Source organism: Hermetia illucens, chromosome 6 (assembly GCF_905115235.1).
Source record: "Hermetia illucens chromosome 6, iHerIll2.2.curated.20191125, whole genome shotgun sequence".
In the NCBI taxonomy this organism is placed as follows: domain Eukaryota; kingdom Metazoa; phylum Arthropoda; class Insecta; order Diptera; family Stratiomyidae; genus Hermetia; species Hermetia illucens.
In genome coordinates, this window is record NC_051854.1 from 66,689,672 (window position 1) to 66,716,653 (window position 26,982).

General features: G+C 38.8%; 1 protein-coding gene across 1 annotated transcript in view; it reads left to right on the forward strand.

The window, feature by feature from the left end:
* LOC119659699 (pancreas transcription factor 1 subunit alpha) overlaps nucleotides 1–26,604 on the forward strand; it is a 33,634-nt gene extending 7,030 nt beyond the window's left edge. Inside the window, exons 2-4 of the mRNA XM_038067951.1 lie at nucleotides 5,416–5,991; nucleotides 11,131–11,438; nucleotides 26,132–26,604. Coding sequence (XP_037923879.1) covers nucleotides 5,810–5,991; nucleotides 11,131–11,438; nucleotides 26,132–26,403 — 762 coding nt within the window. The 5' untranslated portion in view covers nucleotides 5,416–5,809 and the 3' untranslated portion in view covers nucleotides 26,404–26,604. The remainder of the gene's footprint in view (nucleotides 1–5,415; nucleotides 5,992–11,130; nucleotides 11,439–26,131) is intronic.
* Nucleotides 26,605–26,982: the final 378 nt, after the last annotated feature.

Sequence of the window (26,982 nt, forward strand, 5' to 3'; positions counted from 1 at the left end):
GCCATCAGATCAGAGAGCAAACTAAAATCTCTTAACATGGTGGGATTCCATATGTCGCAAAAGTTCCAAATTTTTCCCTTATTAGGAAAAAAATGTCCCAAATGATGATTTAACCTTCGATGCCTGACCTGTTGAACAACTGTGAACAACTCACCTCTAAACACTGCAAGTACAAGACCTCCTTTACCGTCTGAGCTCGATAATTCTTACTTCCGGCTAAGTCGTACAAATTTGCCAGTTCCCAGAGTTATTTTCCTTTATTTTGCACTCCCGATAGTTGGTAACTCCGATAGTTCGAACCAAATGATGTACAGTCAACCAATTAAAAGCTTTCGAAAATCAATTTATATTTTTAAATGAGTTATGAAAGAGTAAACAATAATATTTCATGTATGTTTTATTCCGCTATTATTATTTTTATTTTTCTTACGTTGCACAGAAAAATCACTAAAAAACAAAAAAGTTAGCAGTCGGCAACACGTATCTTGATTGCTGTTCAAAAAGAGTGCCGATATGTTTTGTATTGTGTCTAGAAGTTCTAGCATCTGCTGCAATGATTAGTTCCTTGCAAGTATCGCGCAATAAAGGCCCGAAAATGGAGAATAATACACAAGGCTATCGCACGTAAGGTCGCGGTTCATCTTATTGGTAGCAGTGGGATTTGTATCATGATTTGACGTCGGATACCACTCGACTCAGCTGTGAATGATCAAATGAATCAAGTGTGCTCTAACACACTTCAAAGTCCTGGTCCAATATGGATTGTTGCGCCAACGATTATTATTATATTAATCATTAAATATTTCAATAATAATAAAAGTATACGGGAAATAGCTGAAATAATAGAAAAACCAGAGTCCAATGTGTATTACGTCTTAAGAAACTTTAAAGAAAATGGATTCGTTTATCACAAAACAAGTAGTGGCCGACCTGCGAAAATCCAGTGGGACAAACAAAAGGACAAATTTTGCGGGACATAAGGAACAATTCGAAGCCACTGCAGTATCTATTGTACAGAATTTGGAGAACGAATTTATAGGGACAGTTCATCCTCAAACCGTCCGAAATTCACTCCATAGGGATGGATGCAGGGCCACTCCGATTCTAAGAATATTAAAAAACCATTTGAATATGCTCAAGAGTTCCTTTGTAAGCCAGAAAACAGTTATTTTTTGCGATAAGTCGAAATTTAATATTTCTTTTCAATTGGTGTGGAGAAGAGTAAGCACTGCTTTAGCAGACGGTAACATTACACTAGCAGTTAAACACGGCGATGGCAGCATCATGGTGGGGGTGCTATGGCATCTAAAGGACCAAGGGTCCTATATATGATCCAGGAAAACCTCACTAAAGTTGGCTACCTTAATATACTAAGGCAGCACATACCAACTAGAATAGCGACGTTGGGGTTGCCATCAGATATCATGTTAATTCATGAATACAACCCAAAACAGACAGCCATGGTCATTAAAGAATGCCTACTTTACCATGTCAAAAATACCCTTCTTCATCCATCTTAGAGCCCGGATTTAAATCCGATAGAACACTTGGGGGTGCACGTCGAAAAGCAGCTACGAAAAAAGGGAAGTAAGGAACAAAAAGGATTTAGAATGTCACATAAAGGATGTTTGCAGCTGTATTCCTGTGAAAGTCACCGAAAAATTTGTAGGGTCGATGAAAAGAAGACTCCTCGCAGTTATCCAATTGTTGACAAAAATTTACTTTCTTTTTATTAAATTTGAAATGCCCAAGTTTTTTTGACTGTGAAAAACGCCAACTTTTTGGTTTTATAACTATTTTTCTGTTAAAAATAAATAAAATAATAATAATGATAAAAAACATCCATAAAAAATGTTGCTTTTCGTTGAAGAATTTATTAAAAATATCATCAGGCTTTTGAGATATTTGACTTTAAAATGTATTGCTGTAACTGTCCAACTTTTTTATTGGTTGACTGTATACATATGTGGTCGTCATTATCCCTAAATGTAGAATAGTGCGTCAACCACGTCTACGTTGCTCTTGGATGAAAGTGTTTCAGGACTTCCCGCGAAGCTTGCATTCCTCCAAACGTCGACCATCGTGGGACAGTGGGTTCCATTGTAAGGCGTGGCATTCTAATAGCATAGAGTGATAGTCCTCTGATTAACGCCTACACGGTATCTGCTCAGTAAACCAACGAAGTGATGCAATGCAGACATGACTAGACTAGTTTGTTGATTCCGGTGATAGTGGCGGCCACTTTCCAAGTACTACTTCCATATAGTAGCAAAGAGAGAAAATTGGCGTGAAACGGCCTCAACTTGATTTTTGGACTTCAATGCCTTTCCTATTTAGAGCATTTCACTCGCTGTTAACGCCATAGAAAGCCTTATCCAATTCGATAAAGAGCGGATGAAGCGGAGATGAAAACTTCGTGTACTGTTTCAAAGTGATCCGCACAATTTTGATGAGAGCAAAGCAATCAAAAGATTCAGAGCGGAAACCAGCCTACTGTCTGTCAATCAAGCTTCCGAGGTATTCTCCAATACATTCCGGGACTATTTCAATTATTATTTTGACCGCTCCAATTGCCGGACTCAAAGTGGGTGCTTTTTTTTAATGTTAACAACATACCAAGGGTCCATTCACTAAGAAATGTCCCAGATTCTTAGGATGGAGAATGGGATGAGCAGGCGTCGAGCTGCCAGACGTTGTCCCGCATGGAAAAATTGATAGTCAAGGTGACTTCTCTTTCATTTTGAGAGGTAGTTCATGTCCACATGTTACGTTGGCTTGATACAGGAGGTAAAATTTGAACGAATTTTATATGGTTGAGGACCATGGTGAAGTTATGATCTTGGACGGTCGAAGTCCCCCCCCCTCCTGCGTGTTAACTGGCCGGTTTAGTTAGATGCACCTTATGGCCGGCTCTATGCGCGAACAGGGTACCAATGGCGAGGTGGAAGCTCTTTCCTTTTTATTAGCATTTTACGAGAAGAAGAGAATGTTTTGAGTGAATTCGCAACCCCAACTCACAGAGAAATACTATCAATCTTGATGAGGTCCATATCATCTATAAAGAATAGAATAGAATAAAAGGAATTTAGCAAGAACAAGCAACATTTATCCTTATCGATATGTACCTTTACCTCTATTTTATAAACTTTCATTTTCTACTCCTTCTTCATTCTATTTGAACAGAGATTCTAAGATATGTCGGCATAGAAATAGTCTGTTCTTTAAGGGGGTCATCCCGTGTGAAGGCCGTTTGTTTTTGCCTTTTTTTGAAAAATTATTTTGGAGGACTGGATATTGGATTTTTTCACCATACGTTTATTGATATCTCTAGTATATGTGATAAATTTTTCAGCTTGATATCGTAGCTAGTTTTCGGAATACGTATCAATTTATGCGCCCATCTCCAAAAAAAGGTGTTTTTCTGCTGCCACGCTGGAGGGCGCTGTGTTCATCTGAGGAAAAAAACTAAACGGCATTTTAATATGGACAATATTCAACGGTCCTCAAACTAGGATAATTAGAAAATATTAAAAGGTAAATTTTTAGTGGGCTTTTAAACTTAATTTTTTGGATTTTAGTGTTTTTTTACGGCTTTTTTATGAATAAAAAAAAACGGCCCTCCGATTGCAATTATCCTAGTTTGCCGACCGTTGAAATATGTATTAAAGAAGTCGTGAAAATTTCAAAGAATTTGGTTGGATAGATTTTGAGCTATGGTGGCAGCCAATTTTCAAGATGCAGTTTCGAGAAAAACGAATTTGAAAATTTAAATGCGATTATCAACAGTAAAATTTTAACTCAACATTAATCTGCTATACCTGGTCCATAGAGAGCACCCTCCGTTTCTTCAAAAAAGTCTTGTAAGGCCGATTGTTGTTCTCTGGTTTCAATTCTGGCTCTTTTAGCGAGGTCAGTCGATCGTCGTTCGGACCGCCAAATTCGCGCTTCATTACAGCGGTCGGCATAAACCTGACATATGTGACCAACTTGACATCCCATTTCACTGGGACTTTGAGAACGCCATTGAATCCTTCATTGAAAATAATTAAAGCCAGAAAAGTGGCTATTTCTACGACCTTGGCCCCAGAATGAAGGTGTTTAGGAGCGAAAGTCCAGATCAATGCATTTAACGACTCATTGTTATTCAAGAGATCATCTCGTGACAAATCTTCGTAGATTGGTTTGATGACTGTTTGAACTCCTTCAGTCAAAGGTGCCTTCTCGTGCTGGAAACCATCCAGTTCTCCTTTAGCTCCCGCTTTGCGCCATTTGCACCAACTGTCCTCGCCTGCTGCACAATTTTGATGCTGAGAATTTTCGTCTGTCGAACATTTATGGAAGAAAGTTGCCCAAATTTCTTGCTTCATTCCTTCTATCGAATTTGCGTGTCGACGAATAGCTAGCCCAAAAAATCTAGTGAGGTCGTTAATAACCTTATCAGTAAGTTTTCCAACCCCTTTTCCACCAATGCCTTTGTGATTCTTCTTTGCATTTCTAAGCCGCGTTCCCATTCTTTTCTCGACATGTCCTACGCATTCCTTTTTTACTAACACGTATATTTGATTATTTGCAGAAATTTGCAGAAATACCGGAGAAAACTCCAGCAAAATCCAATATACAATATACAAAACTTGTTGCAATTGGAACATCCATGTTCATGCTTGCTAAAAGTTTCTTTGCTGATGTTGATGCGAAGTCCTTTTTCTTTTCTGATAAGTATCGATTCCCATGAAATACTCGTTTTCTAGTGCGAGCATGACGTTGAACGTTAAAGCGATCTCCCTTCGTACGATCCATTTAAAAAATCACTGAACACACAAACAGCTCAATACTTACAACAAAATATAACTGAGTATAGCTTGAAAGCCTTGCAGTGTTCACTGGATTATCCTTTTTATTCCAAACAGCAAATAAGTTTAGACAATTGATTGGTTTTCCATCTTTTTTCGTGTTCGAATTTATAAGGCTCAGGTAAAAAACTAACAAGTAAAAAAGATTCGATGCTCTTTCTCATCGAGTACTCTAGCCGCGGCTGCAAACTCCTTACCTGTTTAACACTGTAATTTCTGAACGGCTCGGAATATCGGAAAATCCCTTTGCCCACATATTCTCCACTATATATAGATACAATTCATGCAAAAAAAAATCGATTTCTCCAACTCGACACACGGGATGACCCCCTTAAGTAACTGTAACCTACCCTGACTTACCAAATTTTCTAAAAAGGTCGCCTTGCATCTCTTAATGAACTCAGTTTTAGCAATTTCTATTTTTGTGATGTTTGAGGAAAAAATAGAAAAATTAATAAAGCGACTCTATCAATCCACCCTCATTTTCTATCGAAACATCAATATTAGCATAAGCACTTCATCAAAGAACAACTAAATATATTTTCTAATCGTTTATATTTTCCAGATAACGTTCATGACGACGCCGATATCTGCCCTAGGAATCAGCCCTCTGTAAACGAACTCAGCATTATAAAACACTTGTCCTGAACACGTGCACAATGTATGGAACATAGGCTGACGATTAAATGCTTTCTAAGTGAAAAATAATACGAGGAACACAAAAATATAAACCCACAACGGGCTGATAAAATCGTCGGAAAATCACCCCTAAATAAACACGCCGATTGCATATGTACTAGAAAATCTAGGAATCAGATATGGCGTGCTTTGATTAGAAAACCATTGAATCCAATCAGCGACGATCCGCAAAGTCGGATGTAGTGTTCCTGTAACACTCTACTTTTCTAGTCATTAGATCCTGTGATATTTCTTTCAAAGAGCAAATAAAAGATTGGAAAATGTTCTCAATGGATCATTTCGATTTCGAGTCCTCAATGGCCAGACATTTTTTCGAGGGATCACCAATCACAAATGGGTCATCGTCAAGCGGATCGGACTTTTTTCTGTGTGATGAAAATAGCTCGGATAGTGACACATACAGCGGATTTAATAGTGATCAGGAAAATACGGAGGAAAAAAGGTAGGTTTAATGGATAGATATTACATAATCCCTTTTAGGGTCTAGAAGCAAATCTGAATGAAAGTATGAAAATACCCACCCCATGATGATGACCACCAACTTTACTTATTTAATTTCCTTCTTGGAATGAAAATGTTTGTATAAACCCCTTAATGAATCTTTTCTATGGAGGATCAAATGTTTCTAAACTATAAATGTCTTTTCGATGTTAATAAGCTTTAAAGCTTTTGCCACATTTTCGTTGATAGCTGGTGTTATTCGCGGTCAAACTTAGATGAAATGGTAAATCTTTTCCTTCCAGATATCTCTTTAGTGGCTAAAGCGACATTGAGAGAAGTAACGCAAGTTAATCATTACTTACTCTTCAAGAGGAGTACGAATATCCCTACCTACCACGGAAAAATTGTGGATTCTTCAAAATGTTCAAATTTCAGCAATATAAGCTAACATCCCAGGCACATAACTATTACCCCCTTCAATTTGGAAGAAATTGCTGTTTCAACAGCGCTGGGGCTACTAAAAGATTATATGGAAACGAAGAATTTTCACCTTTGATTTAAATTTGTTTTATCACGAAATTGCTGGGTTTCTGGACACAGTCAATCAAATGAAGCAAATTTTTCAAAATTAGTACAGAGAAGATAAAATGTGTAGACATTTCATTAAAAAAATCATTCAAAATGATCGCCTCTGTGTCTATATAAGCTTGAAGTCTCTGTGGTCAAACGTCGATAGCTTCACGGACAGTAGGGAGTTGCATTTCTCTCCTCACTTCTTCACTACAGTCGGCTTCAAACCAATTACAGTCGCATGTTGACGTACTCAGGCAACCTTCTCAAGCTTGTTCACCGTCAATAATCCAGTGGATTTAAATAGGAACTACCAGAGTTCCGGTCGTTTGCGGAGACGAAATTTGGAACATGCTCTGTCAGCCATTTGCCTGACTGCGCACCGGAGCTGAATCTTGTTGAAAGCACCAATTCCACCCTGCGAATAATTTATCGCTTAGGGATTCGACAACCTCTTCCAAAGATGGTTTGGTATATGCTGGAAATCTTTTTTTTCCGACAGCTTCACAGAAAATATCGATAACCCCATGGTAAGAAACTCCCCACTAGATCATTACGCTAATGAGGTGGTGACCACGATAGACCTACAGAATTTTCTCCTTCACTTTGCAACAGCGGCGGGCGTATATGCTATTGTTTTATTTTTTCTGGATTGTGAAGATTTTGTCGTCGGTACAGATCGCGATATATCGATGTTTTTTCCGCGGAAACTTTTGAGGAGTACAACACATTGAATTGACACCGTTTCTTTCAGTCGAAGAGTTAATAAATGGCTAACGCATCGCCTGTACACACTAAGCTGAAGATGTTTGCATACGCATTCACGGTAAGCATCCACAACCTTCGGCCGGCATATACAGCGCGGACTTGCCTCTCCAAGCCAGTCTTCCACATCAGCTGTTTCTCTGTACCTCGCTAATGTACGAAACACGAATCGTTCGGTCCCCAGTAATTTTTTTAACAACTTACAGATTTCTTTCGGGCATGAACCACATGTATGTCATATAATAATCTGTATCCTTTACTCTCAATTTCCTCACTCTCCTGAACTACTGACTTGCGGAACCTGAAACTCGGGGGTGATGCGTAGGTATTCTCTTTTCGCTGCATTACCATTTTGTACGCCTACAATTTCTCTCGATATGAAAAGATTGAGTGATCCGTGATGCTAAGGTAATTGCAAGAGGTACGATCCTCTTTAAGTCCACCCAACTACTGTTATCGACATCATAGGAAGAACGATCCGAGACGCACAAACTCTCTTCATCCAGATCGAGCGGGCGATGTTTGGCGCGAGATCTGGGCTGCACATCAATGAAGGCAAGACAAAGTATATGATGGTAACGTCAGCACCAATCAACAACATCAAACCGCACTGATCAAGCGGGAAGAATGAAGATAGGAGACTACAACTTTGAGACCGTTGATAACTTCTCCTATCTAGGGTCGAAAATCACAACCGATAACAGCTACGATGATAAAATCCGCGCACGGTTGTTGTCAGCCAACAAAGCCTATTTTAGCTTACAAACACTGTTCCGCTCGAAACGTCTCACCATAGGGTCAAAGCTCTTACTGTACAAGACTATGATCTTGCCATTCCTCATGTATTCCTCGGAAACTTGGGTTCTTAGCAAGAAAAATTGCGAACTCTTGGCCGCGTTCGAGAGAAGAATCCTCCGAAGAATTTTTGGGCCCCTACATGAGGATGGACGATTCCGTAGCCTACACAATGACGAAATCTATGAGCGATATCATTACCGTCCGGTTGTGGATAAAATCCGGCTCAATAGGTTACGGTGGGCGGGTGACTTAATCCGTATGGATGAGGATGATCCAGCCCGGAAATTCTATAAGGGCAATATCTATGGTAGAAAAAGACGACGAGGCAAACCCTGCCTGAGATGGAGCGATGGCGTAGGTCAGGACGCCAGACAGCTTTTAGGGATATCGAATTGGTGGACCTCGGCGCAAAACCGGGATGTCTGGAGTTCCTTATTAAGGCAGGCCTAGACCGGATACCGGTTGTTGCGCCGTTGATGATGAAAAGACCGATAGAACTTATGGCTATACTACGTACAATAATGCTTTTCTGCTGTGTAGACGACTAGAAACATCGCCATCTCTTCCCAATATACTCAGCGTGCGTTTTAAGGGTGAATGTGTCTGTCCATGTACTCGTATGTCGTGACATCTTGCTCAATGTGGTGGCGCGTCTGAACAAATTTTCCGCAACGAGTTGTTTCCAACTTAAGGGGTATTTTATACCTTGTATGATGTGGTAAACTGCATTCATCGAAAATGGAAGGCGTGGAGACTTTCTTTGTTCGTCCTAATGTGAAACCGATTACCATGAAAGATGAGTTGGGATTTAGCATAGTGGAGTAACTCCTACTTTATTTATCTGAGCTTGGGATTAGCAAGTTATGTAAGTAACATTTGAGATTTGGGTCTACCTGACTATGATTTAACTTTTGCGGGAGGAATTCTTTTACTGATTTGCATGTAAGGAGTATGGATGGTGTATTATTGTTACCAAGATTGTCCTTTACCTCTGCAATTTTTTTATAGTACAATTAGCATTGAGGAAAAGGTAAATAACACGTGAAGTTGGTTTTTTGCGTGAAGCAAAACCTTATTAAAATCGATTCAATGTCTTTCTGTCCGCCTGTTTGTCACACCCGATTTACTCGAAAACGGCTGACCTAACTGTCACAAAATTTTGTGAAAATATGGGGTCTGTGCTCCTTTCTATGCAGTGAGTGGTGCCAATTTGTGTTAAGCTTGAAAGGGGGTGTTAATTTTTTTCAGAGAATATGGTCATGTGAGGTATCAAATGAAGGGGCTCGAATAGTGCTTTCCGAAACTGATCTTCTTTTTTATGTTGGGTAAAACATAGGGGAGAGAGGGCTCAAAATGTGCACCCCAAAAAGTGTAACAGGTCTCGTTCTCAGAAACTATCCAACCGAAAAATCTGAAATGGTAATGCATCTATATGAAATCTAGGCTTCAAACCCGTTCTGATATCTGCACAAATAAAGCTAGTAAAATCCCCTAAACTTCATCCCAGAGATGTTGGCAGCAGCATAAGCGATAATATAAGACATAATTCTGGAAAGTTTGAAGGCAATTCAGCTATTACTAACAAAGCTATAGAAGGTCAAAGTTTCGCATTTCAGGTGAATTTATAACACCCTAAGACATGTATGACGTCATCATCATATAAAGTGAATTTATATTAATGGCAGGGTCGATGAGAAAAGTGCGTGTGACAGACAGATAATGAATCGATTTTAATAAGGTTTTGTTTCATTCAAAACCGTAAAAATGTAATGTAAAAAAAAATTGTAGATCATACCAGAAAATATTGTTGGCTCTGTTCACTTTGTCGAAACTATCACTCCCGTAATAATTTATATTATACACTGTGAAATTTTGATGCTCTCTGTTCTGATCGCAAGACCGTACTGTTGCACAAAGAACGCATTGATTCTAATCACGCCCACTGTAGATCCGCAATTACATTGTAGACTCGTAAAACAATTTCGGGAGTGCACTTTTCGAAGAATATTGTTGTAAATAAGATAAACTTTTCAAACGGTCCTTGTAGACAAAACATGCTATACATTTTCTGTGGAAAAAAAAAACAATAAAAAACGCTGAACTTTCATCGAGAAGACAGATAATAACGAATGAATAATGAATTTTTGTCGTGGAAAAGTGTCTTGAAAACTAGTGTACAAGTGAGTTTTTAGGAACATCTGTAGAACGGGCGTATAGTCAGAGTTCCTTACAGAAGAAAAACACAGTACCTTTCATATCTGAGGCACCCAGCTCCCGGTTTCCCATCGTATTATTATTTTCCGAGTAATCCATAGTCCTAGCTGAATGTTAGGAACCTCAACAATCGGAAAAGAATTAAATATCATACATAGTTTGAAACCAATATAATATCTAAAGTACTATTTCTTCTTTGTTTTAACTATTCTTCTAGAGAAGAAGTTGTGCGTAGAAATCTAATACCTAGGAGATCTTCTTTGACGATCAAATTAGGTGTATTTCAGAAGAATTTGAGTTTTTTCTCTCACTCCATAAAAAGAAAAAGGCTTTGAAAATGCCGAGCTAAAAGTGATTATTGCTCTAAATAAGTTTTTAGACTAAAAAACTCAGTTAGGACGAGGACAACTGGTCCTTGAAATACCGGTATATGAGCAATAAAAACCTTTTATTCAGCATTTACAAACAAATTTACTCTTTTTTTTTAGTTTTTTTTCTCCCCACTATAAAATAAGCCTAAAAAACTACACATATAACAGAATAAATAGTAAGGTTTGCAGGTTTAAGATGGGCTTGCTTTTATAGATTCACCATCGTAAGAGATGGTAGAAATCTTTGTCAAAATTTGAAAACAGCAAATTATGATCTGAAGTTTAGACTAGCCCCTTATGAAGCTTGCAAAGCCCCCCCATCGGTAACGACTGTGAACACCCATAATATCGCATATAATAATAAAATTTTGCTGTAGTCATATAAAATAAAATTCCAATTTCATTTCCTTCCTTTTTTACAGGCCATCGAAATCACGACGTATGAAATGTGCATCACAACAAGCCCAACAAAGACAAGCAGCCAACCTCCGAGAGCGCAGACGTATGCAAAGTATAAATGAGGCTTTCGAAGGACTCCGATCACATATCCCTACCCTACCATACGAGAAGCGTTTGAGTAAGGTAGACACTCTGAAATTAGCAATTAACTACATAGGATTTCTCAGCGAAATCGTCAAAAAGGACAAAAATGGCAATGATACAGGATTAAGTGGCTTGCAGAGGAATTGCCATAAGGAGCCACCTAAGAAAATAATTCTAAGAGACAGAAGTAAGTAATATTTGATGTTTGATGTGGATAAGTTTTTTCGCTGAAGGTTGAAATTATCGAAAATTAAGATTTTCCTATATTGACTTTCTTTGACTAATTTTCGAACATTACCCCCACTTTTGAACTTGGTCACTTCAATGTATACGACTTAATATTGTTCATCTCCGTATGGTATCCTTTACACCAAACCAGATTGGTGTAAAGGATGCGTATTTGATGTTCAAATTGGACTCCACCGAAATTGTACAAAGTGATACCCTCTTCTAGATTATCCCTTCTACTCTCAAAATGGAAGGTAATTGATTGCGTTATGAATAGTCAAAATATTTACTGGAATTGAAAAGTTGGCGAAAGATTTCATTCCGGGACAGTTGATTTCTCATTCTGGTTTAGTGATTACCAAACATTTCCCTTAACACCATAGTATTCAATGTCGCTTGCACTGAATTTATGAAGCATACTATCAACCGTTACTCTAGGAAGAATGAGGAATACATAATTTGACATATTTCACTAGTGTTTATGGGGCAAATAGCAGTGGCTATAAGGATTTCTTCAACAGAGTTTCTATCACAAACCCCACCTCAGTAGTTTACGATGGACTTCCGATTAAAGTTGCGCGAAATATCACTTTAGCGAGTAATGTAATATATCACTTTTTAAAAAAAACTGATGTGATCTTTCATTACCCAAAACCTACAAATCATGTTATATCATCAACGTCAAATATGAACATATGATATTAATATCACACAATCTGTCACAGAAGTAATGTCATCACCATTTTTATAATGCGGTGATGTTAAGTAATGCAGTAGTGTTAGGTGATGTTGTAATGTTTGGATTGCGCTCGTTTATGTTATAGTTAGAGCTGACCATGCAAACGTTTAAGATATGTCTCTATAAATAATTTAGATAAATTTCGTGTAGGCGCTAATGAGGAGGTTCTGGGAAGGTTGATGAATAAGTTTCTAATGCCAGATGAAACTATGTTCCTATTACCTTGCCCTAAAGTCTTGACGTTTCGGACCCATTGCCGCTCCTATTCAATTTGACTGAATACCCGCGGGTATGTTAATCAGTAGGCTCGGTCTGCATGGTACAAAAGAGTGTAGGAATAGTACAATTGGAAGGGAGCAGGGTCAGGGACTTTTGACAAACATATACTATATATGCAGAGCCATCTTTGTCGGAAAGAAATGCCCTTATCGAACGATCTGACTTATGGATGTTCGGAAGCCCTAAGTAAAGAACATGAACTGCATATACCAGATGATTAGACAAAAGCGTTCTTGACTTGCTTGTTTACTTAGTATAATATATTAAACATGAAAAAGGACCACACCTTCCTTCCACCATCTTTCCTTTTCCAGAATGTGTTAGTCATTATTCATCCTTTTTGGAAGCTTTATTGCTTCGCAATATTGCACGTCAACCGATTTTTTTTTATACAATAACGATGTCAATAAATTCAGCTTTTCCAATATTCAATTTGATCGTCGTTATTGTTCTCGCAACGGAACATTTTAAAATTTACTTTCTAATGAGAATGTTGACTAGCTTCAAAAGAGCTTATTCGAAATTGTCGGGTGTAGTAACCTAAGAATCGTATTATTTTCAATTTCCTATGTTCGTCTTACAGTATTCAGACAGACGAATCTTATAAATGACATGAGATAGATCAAAACCCGACAGGATCAATACTGCAGGGAAATAGATGAAACCATACAGGGAAGCGTCGTTCATTCCCGTCTAACTACTCAGGACCTTTGCTAGGTTTCATTAGCTTGTAACTTGCGAGACCCAAGTGTGAAAGTTTGATAATGGTTATTGTGACACTTATATCGCGGTAGGGTTCCTTGTGAGCTCAATTCGTGAAGTTACGCTTTACAACTCTCCTTAATTGATTGCGGCAGAGGTGCTAGATAGGCCTCGCATTCGCTGCCTGCAATTAACAGAAACCATTAAATCAGTATTATTCATGGCGTAGCTCTGATTGCACACTCCAAATCAATCCCTATCCGAAGGAAATCGCGTGATTATGCCTCCATAGCAAATGCATACATAAAGTTTTCGCGCGCTTTTATTTTACTTGGGAATTTAGGGAGTCTAAGGCGAAACAGTCAGTCATTCTTTTACAACGACGGATATATGGCATTGTGGATTGATCGAAACTGGGCTCCAATAATAATTCAGGATTTAAACAGTGTCATAGGATAGCCTAAACACTGTTTAATATTACTCGGAAAGAATCATACAAAATTAAAACTGAAACGAACGAAATCCAAAGACAACGTGGAAACAAGCTCTCCTACCTCATACCTTTAGTACGACAGTAAAAAAATGTGCGTAGGGAAGCAAAGTCAACCATATGCGAAACGTTGATCGGTTTAATCCTATGTTGCGACATCGAAGCACGGACAATAATCCTCTGAGTGGGTAAACAATGCCTTGGAATGTTGAGTCCTCAGAAATATCTAAGACGTAGTGAACGGCATATGGCAAATTGGGTACAATAAGGATGTGTATCGCTTATCAGACAAACCAAAAGCAGGTCATATAGAGCGGATAAATGACAGGAAGATTCCTAAAAGCCCAACTAAAAAGTAACTGAAGGCAGATGGCCAACTGGAAGACTCTGGAACAGATGGCTTCACGAATTGAAGGTGTGGCCGCTTGACCAAGAAGAATGGAGAGTGAGGGAGGCCAGGAACCGGCTTCAGATTGTAAAGCCATATAACATGGGAACTTTTTGACTAGGATTCGCAGAGATATTACTACTATATGTTGAAATGCTTCTCCGCAAAGTTTTATATTGAAAGGTTCAGAACATTGGTTGAACGATTAAAAGAATGGTGGAGTGGTCTGCTCAAACGATGTGTTTCGCTTCCTTTGACATTATCCCTCCTTTTTTCTCTCCAACTCTCCCTCCTTCAGGTGTTCTTCGATACGTGTTTCCATATTCCTTTTTGTCTGTCTGTTTACTATATCCAAACAGTTATAAAGACGGGGATTTGGTTCATCCTGGAAGAGTGAGGTGAGGTTCCAAGGACTGGTATTCGTCGGTTTCCTGTAGATCTCCAGGCTTAATGTTTCTTATTTTCTTCTCAATAACAGACCTAAAAACGGCAGTTGTCCGTCCCTTTCCATCCCCAGGTTGAATTCGATACTTGGATGTAGTCTTTTGAAATAATTGAGCGCATTCACCGATGATGCTGCAGATATCATCCGCATATCCTAATATCAGACCGGCCGAAATGAGCTCCGTTTCCAGGTTGAACATGAAAGTTTCGCTGATGAACATGGCTCTTTTTAGCTACTTATGATACTCGCCTCTTGAGGTGAAGTAGTTTTTCTCTATGCAGATTTCGAATAGTTTTATATATTATTTTACCTCACCTTTCCATTGTGGAGCATTTTGTTGCCAATGTGGTCAATGGCCGGAATACTCGAAAAGAGCCGAGTTTCTCAATCAACAGAAGGGCTTGAGGAAATTCGTTTGAATCTTGACCGATCTAGTTTCAAATTGATTTTCTATATTCTCCACTATGGATCTTGGGGAGCCTTTCACCCTATTAAGTAAAGGGTTTCAGACTTTCAGTTTGCTTTTTCCTAAAATTGTTTGGGATTTTTTTGAAAACTCTGTCCACCTGTTTTACAAGTTGTAGTAGAGGACAGCCCTGAGTTTTCTGTAAGGTACATTCTCGAACTTGACCTTCAGCCTGCTCTCGTAGTCCCATTTGTCAAAAATAACTACGATATTCCTTTTTCCCAAACTTCTCTGTGAGTTTCTTGATGGGCTTTCTGTCGTATTGGTTTCCTGGTCTTGCCAATATTATTTTCCATGATGGCATCCGCTGCTGCAATCCTGCTGCGTTCTATTTGTTCTCTGGTGATTGATGATGTCGACTAGTACGCATTGATTGCTGTTTCTATATCGATATTGAAATTCAGTCCGTTGTTTGCTGTTCCGAGAAAAACTGCGAGGAATTGTTTTCCACAAAGTTGTTCATTCGAAAATAAGGTCCTTGACTTCTGGCCCCTTTGTAGGGCTCTAAATTTTTTTCTCGAGGGGTTTCCTGTTCCTTTCACTTTCGTATCTTTCCGCTATTTTCACTTGGTCTATAAATAATGGGAACACTTCAGGATATTGACGTGACAGGTTCAGATGAAGATGACATCCCTCTTTGGTTTTCCTGTACAACTTTGCTCTAAGACGTGTGGTACGCTGGGGTAAAACTTCGTTCTCTATTTTTCTTATTTTAACGCAATTAAACGAAGATATTCACGGTGTTTGTCCATGAGTAATCGCGCAGCGTGTATTGCGTCAGTAGCTCCGCAGTTCTTGACAAACCCGGGTTGATTAACTGTTACTAGAACAATGTCACGAATACGGTTGTCAGAAATGCGTTCAAAAATCTTGACCGAATGGGACAGCAACCGGATGGGACGGTAATATGAACATTTTGCGAACTTCTTTTATTTTTCCATATTGGAATTGTCGTACTTTCTTGCCAGTCACATGGTGTTCTACCTTCCCCCATAACCTGATTTAAGAATTCATTGAACCGGACGCGACGCCGTCAGGTCCTGTTGCTTTTTTGATTTCATTCATTTTATTGCTTCCTCGACTTCAGTTGCGCTGATAAATGGAACTGCTCCAAATGTCGGTAATGCTTGTAGAAGTAGAGAATGATCAAATTCTTCAGTTGAAATCTGCTCGAAATATTCTCGCTATCTATCCGTCGTAATTCGTCGGCCGGTAAGCAGCGTTTTGGTCATTAACGTAGCAGAAGAGTTCGATATCCTGGTGGTGGGCGTTGGTGTTGGCATTTGACAAATCGATACAGATCTCTCTCGCCATCCCGAGTGTCCAGTTTATCGTAGAGAACTTTGTAATGAACCGCTCCGGTGACAGCGATCGCTTTCTTTGCTTTGCGGTTGGCATTCTTGTAAATTTTCCAATTGGCCAGCATTTTATCGTTGAAAAACTTTTGGAAGAGTCGTTTCCTTTAGAGTCGTTCACGGACCTTCATTTAAACATAGTGATTCCAAAATCATGTATCCCCGTTGATGAACCGCTTGTGTGGCCTGTTGACACCGACGGTTGCATTGGCCGCTTCGTGAATCGTGTCTTTAACTTGGTTCTAAAATTCTTCCACATCCATAATGGGTGGTTTCTCACGAAATCGCCACCATTCAATGCATGGCGGATCAGTGTGTTCCTCACGCCGTTTTATCGGTGATTTGATTCGCAAGACAGCAATCAACGGTAGAGGTTGAGGTGCGATGGTTTCATAGGGAGCCGCTTATGTAAAGCCATATAGGCCATTAATGAAAACCTTCTGTCTGTCAGCGTCCGAAGCGTCCATCTTCTGGTTTCCCGACTTGTTTCCATTGGGATGAGTCATCTATCTTCTTCAGGAGTCTTTCTTCCAAATGAATCTGCTCTTTTAACAGGAATACTAAGGAAAAATCCTTTCATGCCCAAAAAAACTAGTCCGCCCCTCTCCCACCTTGATGGTTATTTCATGTTTTCCTAGATTCTTGTAACAGAATCCGCAATATAACAGCCACTACTTGGTATTTAAAAAACAAACAAGAGGAGGAGCCTGGTTAAATGTTGTACTTAGTGTGACCTCTAACTGAAATTATAGAAGAGTGAAGTTATTTGTGTAATCATATGTAAATGTATGAGCTCGCGATTGAATGCACACTGTCCATTCAAATTTTTTCTGAACGTTTTCAAATAAAATGAAGATATCCATAGAAACAGCTCGTATGCGGCAGCACCTGGCTTTGAATTCCCACGTGTAATTTGTGATAAACCTTATAATTAGCGTAATCACGAACCTCAACCGCATAAAAGCACCGTCATTAGCCGCAGTTCGGTTGCATATAGCCTGCAAAAATTATATATCAAAACATTTTAAATATATTTTCAACCGAATATGTTCACTGCACGCAACGCACACATGATCCCAGTATCACTCCCCTAGAACAATTAATAGTACAAGGCCCACAAGTGTGCTGATAGTTGTCCGGGCAGCAGTAATCAATCAACCAGAACCTTCCCTGATCTTGACAATTTGATAATTTAATAACAGCCAACACTGGAAGGACTTCAATACCACCAAATACCGAGCAAAATTGTAAACGCATAAACCTCCAATCCACCTATTGCCTCACAGAGTCCTTTCCAAAAATTCAGCATTTTGCTATCATTGACGATCATATTTAAATGAAATTTGGGAACAATAGGACACCGATCAAAAATATATCCCAGAATCGTTCATAAAGTGCATTCGTGTAGGATTTTAGGGAGAGTCGAATGGTTCCCGGCTGTCCGTAACTAATCACGATTTTTACACTTTCCCTGCATGACGTGGTTTCGAGCGCGCAGAAGCGGTTGAATTGTGGATGATCGATCAAAAGGATCATAAATAGGACAAAACATAATTTTAGTTCCGGTTTTTGGTTAATCAAGAGAATAATGTGTTCGTGTCAGCTTCACACAATCCTGCAGGAAGAACGCAAAGAGGATATAGCTATCAGTTGCGCATATTGCTTTATCATTGTCGGGTGAAATTTAGTGGAGGGTGAGGGTATATTAAAGAGAGAATGGTCATAGATAATTTTATTCACAGAAGGGGTTGCTCTACAAATTGGTTTTAATGAATTTATATTGTGAACATTTCTGGTATATTATGGATATTTTTTTATTCTTTTTTTTTGCATTTTTAAGTGTTTTAAGGATGGTAGAGCAGTTGTCATAATAAAACATAAATTGAAATTAACAGGGGCCGTCTGGATTTGAGCAAAAACAAACGGATAGTTTTTGTATCGTTTTTCACTATGAGATATCGAGAAATGCTGAGAGATAATATTCATTAATTCACAATGTCATCAAATTTTTATGCCATACATATGTACTCAGAAGTAGATGTTGGAGATTTTTAGTCGCATGTGGGATATAAATTGAAGATAACTCCAAACGCTTTTAAATCATTGTGGCAACCTGAATTTGCAGCCAACTAACCATCGGTCCACTCTCGGAAAATATTAAGGAACCTTATATTAAATGTCCTTCAAGAAAATTGGTGAAAAGCTTCCGGTAAGCGACTCTTAAAATACCGCGTAGTCAACGTGCGGTTTTGTAATGACGTTCTAATCCTTCATAGCTTTTGTCATTCAGTTTAATCTAAGCAAATAAAGAAGCAACTCTAACCGCCTCCACAATTAGTATTTTGGGATAGAACTGGAACTTTTCAATTTGAAACTCGCTGTAGAGGTTTTCCACCCTTTCAGAGACCCCAGGTGAATCGAGTGGAGAAGTTTGGAAAGGTTACCAGAACTAAACTTACCAGTGGTTCGATAAGTAACATCCGCATGACAAAAGAATTAGAGCGCTCTAGAGAAATATTCGAAATTATCTTTTGGAGAAACCGTTTTCCCCGTATAAAGTTTCATGTACTAAATTCTTCTTTCTCTAAGTAGCGACGTTGATTGATGCTGCATCCCTAATTATTTATTTCCTGACGATTCGCGGGTTGCTGCGAAGAGTCCAATTTCCGCTGTGATGCATCCTTTTGATGATACGAACTCCTAAGACCGTGATTGCTGTGGAAAGGACAAGAAGATCGGAGCTCGGATTTCAGAGCCAACCCACAGCATACAGCAGCTCTCCCAACCTATAACCAGAGGTCTACTCCAACGAATTGATTACCTAGCGTCCACGGCCTGGCTCTAATTAGAGCTGGGCAATCGCAAAAAGAGTAGTCTCCCCTTCTTTTTGGTAACTTCGACAACACGAATTCTAAATTATTCCAAGTGTGGCACCATGATCGCCTATGAGCCAGTGCCTTGTGCAAACTGCTTCTTTTACTTATTATTTCAAGTAGATTCCACCTTTTATTTGAGCCAGCGGAACTCAGACTATGCCTACCGGTGGACTGTCAAGAACGAAACTTCGTTCGGTCAGGCCTTTAGCTTGCTCTGTGCCTTTCTATGCTCAAAGACCTAGAGAAAGATGATTTTGGCCATGTTGTGCAGACTGTTCAGCACGACTTTGCACTGCCCAACAGCCAATAAAAGGCCTTAATGGCAGTTCGGTTGTCATTCAGAAGGGCTGTCCTGCGTTTGTTCTTCGTTCTCCAGTATTATCAGTATCTCTATTTGGAAGACAATGGCGTATTCTGGAAGACGGTACGTCTCAGTTGCACTCCGATAAAACTCGCGCTCCAACTACAATCTGCACTGGCGGAAAGCCTACAAAAAAATCCTCTTGAAGTTCAGCTTGCGTGTGGTGTAGCCCATTGAAAGTCGAAGCTCTTGTGGCGCTTCGAATAAAATGTTACTTAGCCCATGAGTCTTCGTTGCCCAGCATCCTGACGGTACTGCACAATGCTACGTATTTAATATGGATGTCCAGGGGGAGGTGATGTAAGAGTATATTAAGGGCATTCGTAAATGCGGGTGCTCACTTCTTATTAAGCTTGGCCCCACTATATTCAATGATCATTGCCGACTACCATACAATAGAACTGTACTTTAGGATGAGATAAACTAAGGCTGTATAGATCCAAAGAAATATCCTCCAGTGGAGACTTCATTTCCTCATGAAGGCCTTCTTGCAGGCATAGATGGTTATAAAGAACTTTTTAACGCTCAATTTTATATTTTATCTCCATTTTAACTTAGGATCGAGGGTCACGCCTAGATAATCTATATTGGGGGCAAGTGTTAATTTATGTCCACTTAGTTCCCGGAGTCGGAATTCGAGCAATATCCGTGACTGGTGGGAAATACTAAATTGGTGGGGAAAGAGTGTGAATTTATCTCGGGGGTGAGTGCGCTGAGATTTAGAAAGTGTCAAGCCTCTATGATCGTTCTTATGTGGATACTCCCGACGCGGTCTAACACGAAAAATGTAAGGCTGATTCATCGAGGACGTGGCGGAACACCGGGGGCGCGAACCTAGGTCAATCAAGCGCTTCCACACCATCCATCTCAACATCATCGGGCCTTTGCGAGATTCGCACGGATTCAAGTATGCCTCACAATCATCGACAGGTTTTCGCGGTAGCCTGAATTAATAACTCTGTCTGACATTTCGGCACAATCAACCAACGAATGTCGGAAGATTACGCGAATGCTTGATGAGCTCTACCAGCAAAAAAGGCGGTAGATTCTGTTTATAAACTATAGAGGGATATCGGTGCTACGACGGATTAAAAAAATGTCGAAACAAATATAACATAGTTGAAGAAAACCAGATGAATTTCATCGAGGAAAGTCAACGATTGGGCAGATTTTCACCAGTAAAGCTACCGGGAGAACAATTTTGATGTAAGCCAAATATATCAAATATATTAATATGAATAGAATGAGCTATATTGTATAAAATATTGTTCGAATTTGGAGCCCGCCTAAATCATGAAGATTTCTTAGAATGACAATGAATTAATCGACCGACCCTTCGATGCTTACCTAGCTGGTTCGGTTGATTGAGCTTCGTAAGGAAGATTCTCTAGGGAGACAGAAGTGAAAGCTGAAGTTAAGCTGCATTCAAAAACCCAAGCCAAAGTATAACCACATATCGAGGGCGGAATGGCCCCAAGGGTGAAGATGTTGCCGTAACCAGTGAAATATTAAAATTTCATTCCTGTAGCATCTACTTCTCCCAGCCATTTTTAAGGTTTTGTGTAAAACAAAACCTTGTTTAAATCGGCTTACTGTTTATCTATCTGTCTGTATGTCTTATCTGTCTGTCCGTCACACGCATTTTTCTCGGAGACTGTAACAGCGATTAATACCAAATTTGGTGGAGAGGTGGGAACTGTGAACGCTCACTTACACAGTGTGTTACATCCTTTTACGTCGAATTTAAGGGGAGGTCACATGCAACAAGGGAGTGTAAATTTTTGTTCATCAAATATAGTCGTGTGGGGTATCAAATGAAAGGTCTCAGTTAGTACTTTCCCAAGTTGGGCTTAGTTTTGGCATTTGTTGGAAAGGCGTGGAGTTTATTGAACGAGGCCATTCTCAGAAACTGCCCACCCGAAAAATTTGAAAAAAAAATCAAGAGGCTCCCACTATATGGTGACTAGGCTCCGAAATACCTTACATACCGATATCCCTTCAAAGAAAGTTAAGAATAGTATATTACTATAATTTTCAGTAATTGGCCGCAGAACCCCCTTAAGTTCATCCTAGCATCACGAAATTGCTGCAACGTAGGTTATAATATGGAGCTAGATCCCACCAAGTTTGGTGGAAACCGCACTATTACTAACAAAGTTATAATAGGTCAAAATAGTCACTTCTTTGGCAGTTCAAGATTTTGAATGTAAATATCACATAATACATGTGTATAGTACGGAACTAATTCGCACTCAAATGTCTTTATAAAAGAAGTACGCAAAACCTTTCATACCTGAAGCGTCCAGCTTCCAGTTTCCCGACTTGTTTGATTCTGTTGTAGATGAAGTTCTTCACATTTGCTAATAACTCCGAGTTTAAAGCGTATGGGGTTGACTATTATCAATACAGGACTTTCCATCAAATTATTTATTGAAATGGCTTTCTAAACAATAGAGGGCAATGGCATTTTCAGCTATGTACACGCGGAACTGTCATGCACTCAGCGCTCCTCACATAGGGAAACACAAAAACTTTTATACCTGCAGCGTCAAGCTTCCGGTGTCCCGACTTGTTTTTCTCTAATTACGTAAAAAAGGCACCCCTCAAAATATGAGTACATCCCAAATGTTCCCATATTCTTCGTAGTTTTGTAGAGAATCATACCTTCAAATTTCATAATGATCGATTTATTGCTTTTTGAGCTAAAATTCTCGAAAATGTGAAAAAAATTGTTTTGAGCAATACGTGTTTGGAAAAAAATATGTTTTCAAAAATCCCCTTCTGGATATGAAGACATGTATCACTCTTAATTACGGTAAAATACAGTTACAACAAATACGAATGCGCTCGCACAAGAAACTGGCGTCAAGTATTTATAACTGCATAATTTACATAACACTACCACACTACGTAAGGGGATAGAGCGACTACCTCCTGGGCGGTAGACCCTGAGCCTGTACCCAATAATCGCTGGCTTCTAACCTTATAATATCTAAAGGACCATGAATTTCGCTTTGACATTTTAGCAGCGTATTCTGGGATAGCTAAGCTATTGATGTTTGCAATAAAAAAAGTCGATTCTGAAAACCTCCTAAAGTGGTTTTCTCCTTAAATGGAAGAAAATTTTGCTTAATACAAAGGATACAAAGGTATACTTTGGAATACGTAAACAATATCCTAGGCTGTGAAGATGAACTCAATGAATGTCGTCTGAAAGAAAAGCTTGCTTTTACTAAACTACAGTGCGCGCAATTTCTATATACGCAATCCATATATTGCTCGTTGTCACTATATAGAAGCCTTGAGAAATATAAAGTTTATATGATAGTAGATGTATCTTTATTTAAGTTTAGAAGAACAAAAAAAAAAAAAATAACAAGATACATCTTAATTTTTAAGTTGATAAAAATTACATTTTTATTGCGCAATTTCTATATACGCACTTGCACTTTTAAGCTTATTGAAATAAATAAACCCACATTCAGTAGCTACTTTTATTTTGTTTTGCCCCCATTGGACCTTATGACTTCGAAAATTCGATTTGACGTTGAGGTTATTAAATGTTTAAGGTATTTTCTTCGATTTGGTCGAATTATTTTAAAAATTTTTTTCTTTAACTCAAGTGCGGAGCTAAATTGGCTTTCATTCGCATAGACTTTCCTTGTAAGTATCCCCCATATATTCTCTATGGAGTTAAGATTAAGTTAAGATAACTTAAAAATGATTTCGTGTATGCAGAAGCGTTCACCGCGGCGTTGTCATGCTGGAAATTCCAGTCAATGTTATTATTCTCATCTAAATGCGGCATCAAAATGGCTTCGAGAAGCTCAGTATAAATTACTGAGTTCATTTTGGTTGGTACGATTCCCTGTCGCAGGTTACCGGGAAAAGAAAATGCCCCCGAAACCATAACTCTGCCGCCTCCAAAGTTGCGACTTATTCGAGGAGCTTCATTTTTTTTAGATCGTGCCAAAATGCACTAAATTCAGCTGGGCCGTAAAGATTGAATTTCATCTCATCTCATCTCATCATTTTATATTCAATGCTGTTATAAGCATGGAAAATCTGTTGCACCCGTCTCCTTTTGATAGGAAAAAGTAATTTCGACATGATCTGGAAGGAACCAAAGTTAATTCTAGTAGTTTCCTCCTTAATCAGGACGATTTCTCTTTTTCCGATTTTTTTCATTTTCACGCGGATGCTTTTTTGTACCGTATTTTCCCTTTAATCTAAAGAAAATCCGCACAACTCCGTCGGATCTACCCATTTCCTCAAAATCGCTTTCATTGTGCAGCCCGAATCTTCTATTCTCGCAAGTTTCCCTTTTTTTCTTCGGTTAACACTTTTCCACGAGGTATCCCTATAATCTAAGCTCAAAAAGTTAAAGTTGAGCACTGTTTTACGTAAAACACTACAAAATTTCAGGTCACACCTTTAATTACAAAAAAAAACTTTTAAAAACTAATTTTATAGACGTTTTAGTTACCTGCGTTCATAGAAATTGCGCACTTGCAAATGATTGTTTTCGACCAGAAACAAAATATCATACAACATTTTTCAGCTTAACTAAATGCCGCTGTCATAACGAATTCTCAGGAAACCAAGGAACTTATATTCCCTTCATTTGTTTCACACAATCTTCGCATTCTATGCATTTTCTAAGAAAAAGATAAAAAATGTGACTGCGTATATAGAAATTGCGCTCACTGTACTATATAAGAATATGAGAAAAATGAAGAACAACATTGCAACGATATTCTATATAGGATGACAACGCAGGTATTGTCACTGAATTTACGACAAACTATTCTGAAGCGGAAAGGAAATGTTTAAATACATAAGTGTACTCTAGCTACTAGAACGAGGCATCTGTAATAGCAGCATGATTTAGGGCAAACTTATAGGAAACGAATAATGGTGACAGAATAATGCAGGTCGGAAGATAGTACTAAAGTCCTTCTTCCCTTTATTGAAAATTTTCATAATTTTAAATGCTTAAACCTTTCTGAGTCCTTCTGTCTACAATGCTGCACTTGAATAAAACACGTACCAAACAACAAAATTTCTGGTGCATATTATCTATCTGCTCAAACCTGATCGATATTCGGGAATGTTTTACTGAAAAACATACATATGTATGTTATATTATTCCTAAATGAATAAAAACAAGGAATTATCACGAAAAGCTTATCCTGATACATTTTCTATTCCCATAGTGGAGAATAATTCATTGTTCTCTACGTAACACGCTAATCGCTCTCATCGACACCCTCACCTTTCTATATTCTTGTAGATCTCCCATATTACCACGCCCTTGCAGTTCATTACGGTTGTTGAACATCATCAAATATCCATTAACGGTTGGGAATTGCTCATCACCAGTGACATCAGCAAACTTTATTCCTAATTCTTCCGTAGAAACTCGCAACTGTTTGAAGTGCTCTATGTATATCCCTTTAAACCCTCAAAAGGGAAAGTGTAAACAAGTTTAACTCAAGTACCCCCAGGAATTTACTTAACAATCTAAAAACCGTACGAACGTTCAGGGTTCTCCCCAAGCACATACCAAGATGAAAAATAAGGGTAGATGCTGTATCAATTTGTAACGTCTTTCTCCCTTGCGTAGTGGGTAAAAGATGCATACAATTGAGTGGGTGGGCTGTAATGTGGTTGGTGTGAAAAATTGCCATACGTTCAAGATTTTTACAAAGCCTTGGAAGGAGTAGGATTGATATAACGTTGTTCTATTCTTATATGCATTATGGCTCGTATTAGGCAAAAGCCTTCACAATTCGACCGCCTCATTTCAGCCCCACCAATGCCAAATCGAATAGCTAGAACGCATGAACAAGTCTAGACCCTCGCCGTTTCCATTCCTTGCTTTATCGAACTGAAAACACGAACAGACAGCAGCTGCATTAGCGTAACGAATTTCCCACGAAGTGATTATGTCTTGCATGGAAATCGTCGTGAGTTGATGATACGGCAGAGCATAAAGTTCAAATTTATGTCTGTGTGGATTTTCCGCGTCGAAAATCGGAAAATTATGATGGAATTATTAAGGAAATGCGTAGTTTTCATGAATTTTCACATTTCAAAAATCGATTATCAAGTGGAGGTGCTCATCTGTACTTGGGTAAAATTAACGAACCAGATTGAATTGCATATCTACGACTACAATATCTTACATTCAACTTAATGCAACGAAATTCACACGTGAATACCCAGTGCTAGGGCATTTTAGATATAAGATATTCTGTCGAGTTAAGTATTCATATAACGAAAAATGAAGACCATCCCCAAATATTTAAAAGATTGACTTAATTTTTTCATTTGACCAAAAAAACTGTCAAAACCCATCCGCCTGGTGCACTCTTATTTTCAGATATACTATAGATACGTCAACAATATTATTACAAAGAAAATACCATTTTAACTCGCTATACAAATTCAAAAATAACATTTCACCCTTATCCAAACAGTAAATAAAATAACAAATTCAAATGCTGGCAGGATATAATCTCATCGTTCTCACCGTGTAATTATTTCAGGTGGTGGAATCTCACATTCCCTGTCGTGGCATCGAAAGGGCGATCGTTACCCCGGAAGCAAATTATATGCTCGTGTTTGGACACCTGAAGATCCTCGAGCAAGTCAACGGATCAATAGTAGTTCCTTTGGCAGCAATAATGGAAACGGGAATGGCAATAGCGGGAGCGGTAGTGGAAGTGGAAATGTTAGCGGCAACAACAGTGGCAATAACAGCAATTGTGGAAATTTGAATGGTGGACTGTTCTCGCATCATACTTCATCAGGATTATAACTGTTGAGATAAATATTTTATCGTTTCCTTAATTTAAATATTGAATTTTAACTATTTATTTTTAAACCATGGTACCTTTATTTATCGCGGAGATCTCGGATATCTAGTCATTTTATCTCACATAAAGATTATTTTTTCATAATGTTTAAGGTTTATTGTAAATAGATAAGGTAGAATTGAATAAAGAATTCATTTAGGAAATTGCTGTATTCTGATTGAATCATCATCATCATCAACGGCACAACAACCGGTATCCGGTCTAGGCCTACCTTAATAAGGAACTCCAGACATCCCGGTTTTGCGCAGAGGTCCACCAATTCGATATCCCTAAAAGCTGTGCGGCGTCCTGGCCTACGCCATCGCTCCATCTTATGCAGGGTCTGCCTCGTCTTCTTTTTCTACCATAGATATTGCCCTTATAGACTTTCCGGGCTGGATCATCCTCATCCATACGGATTAAGTGACCCGCCCACCGTAACCTATTGAGCCGGATTTTATCCACAACCGGACGGTCATGGTATCGCTCATAGATTTCGTCATTGTGTAGGCTACGGAATCGTCCATCGTCATGTAGCTGGC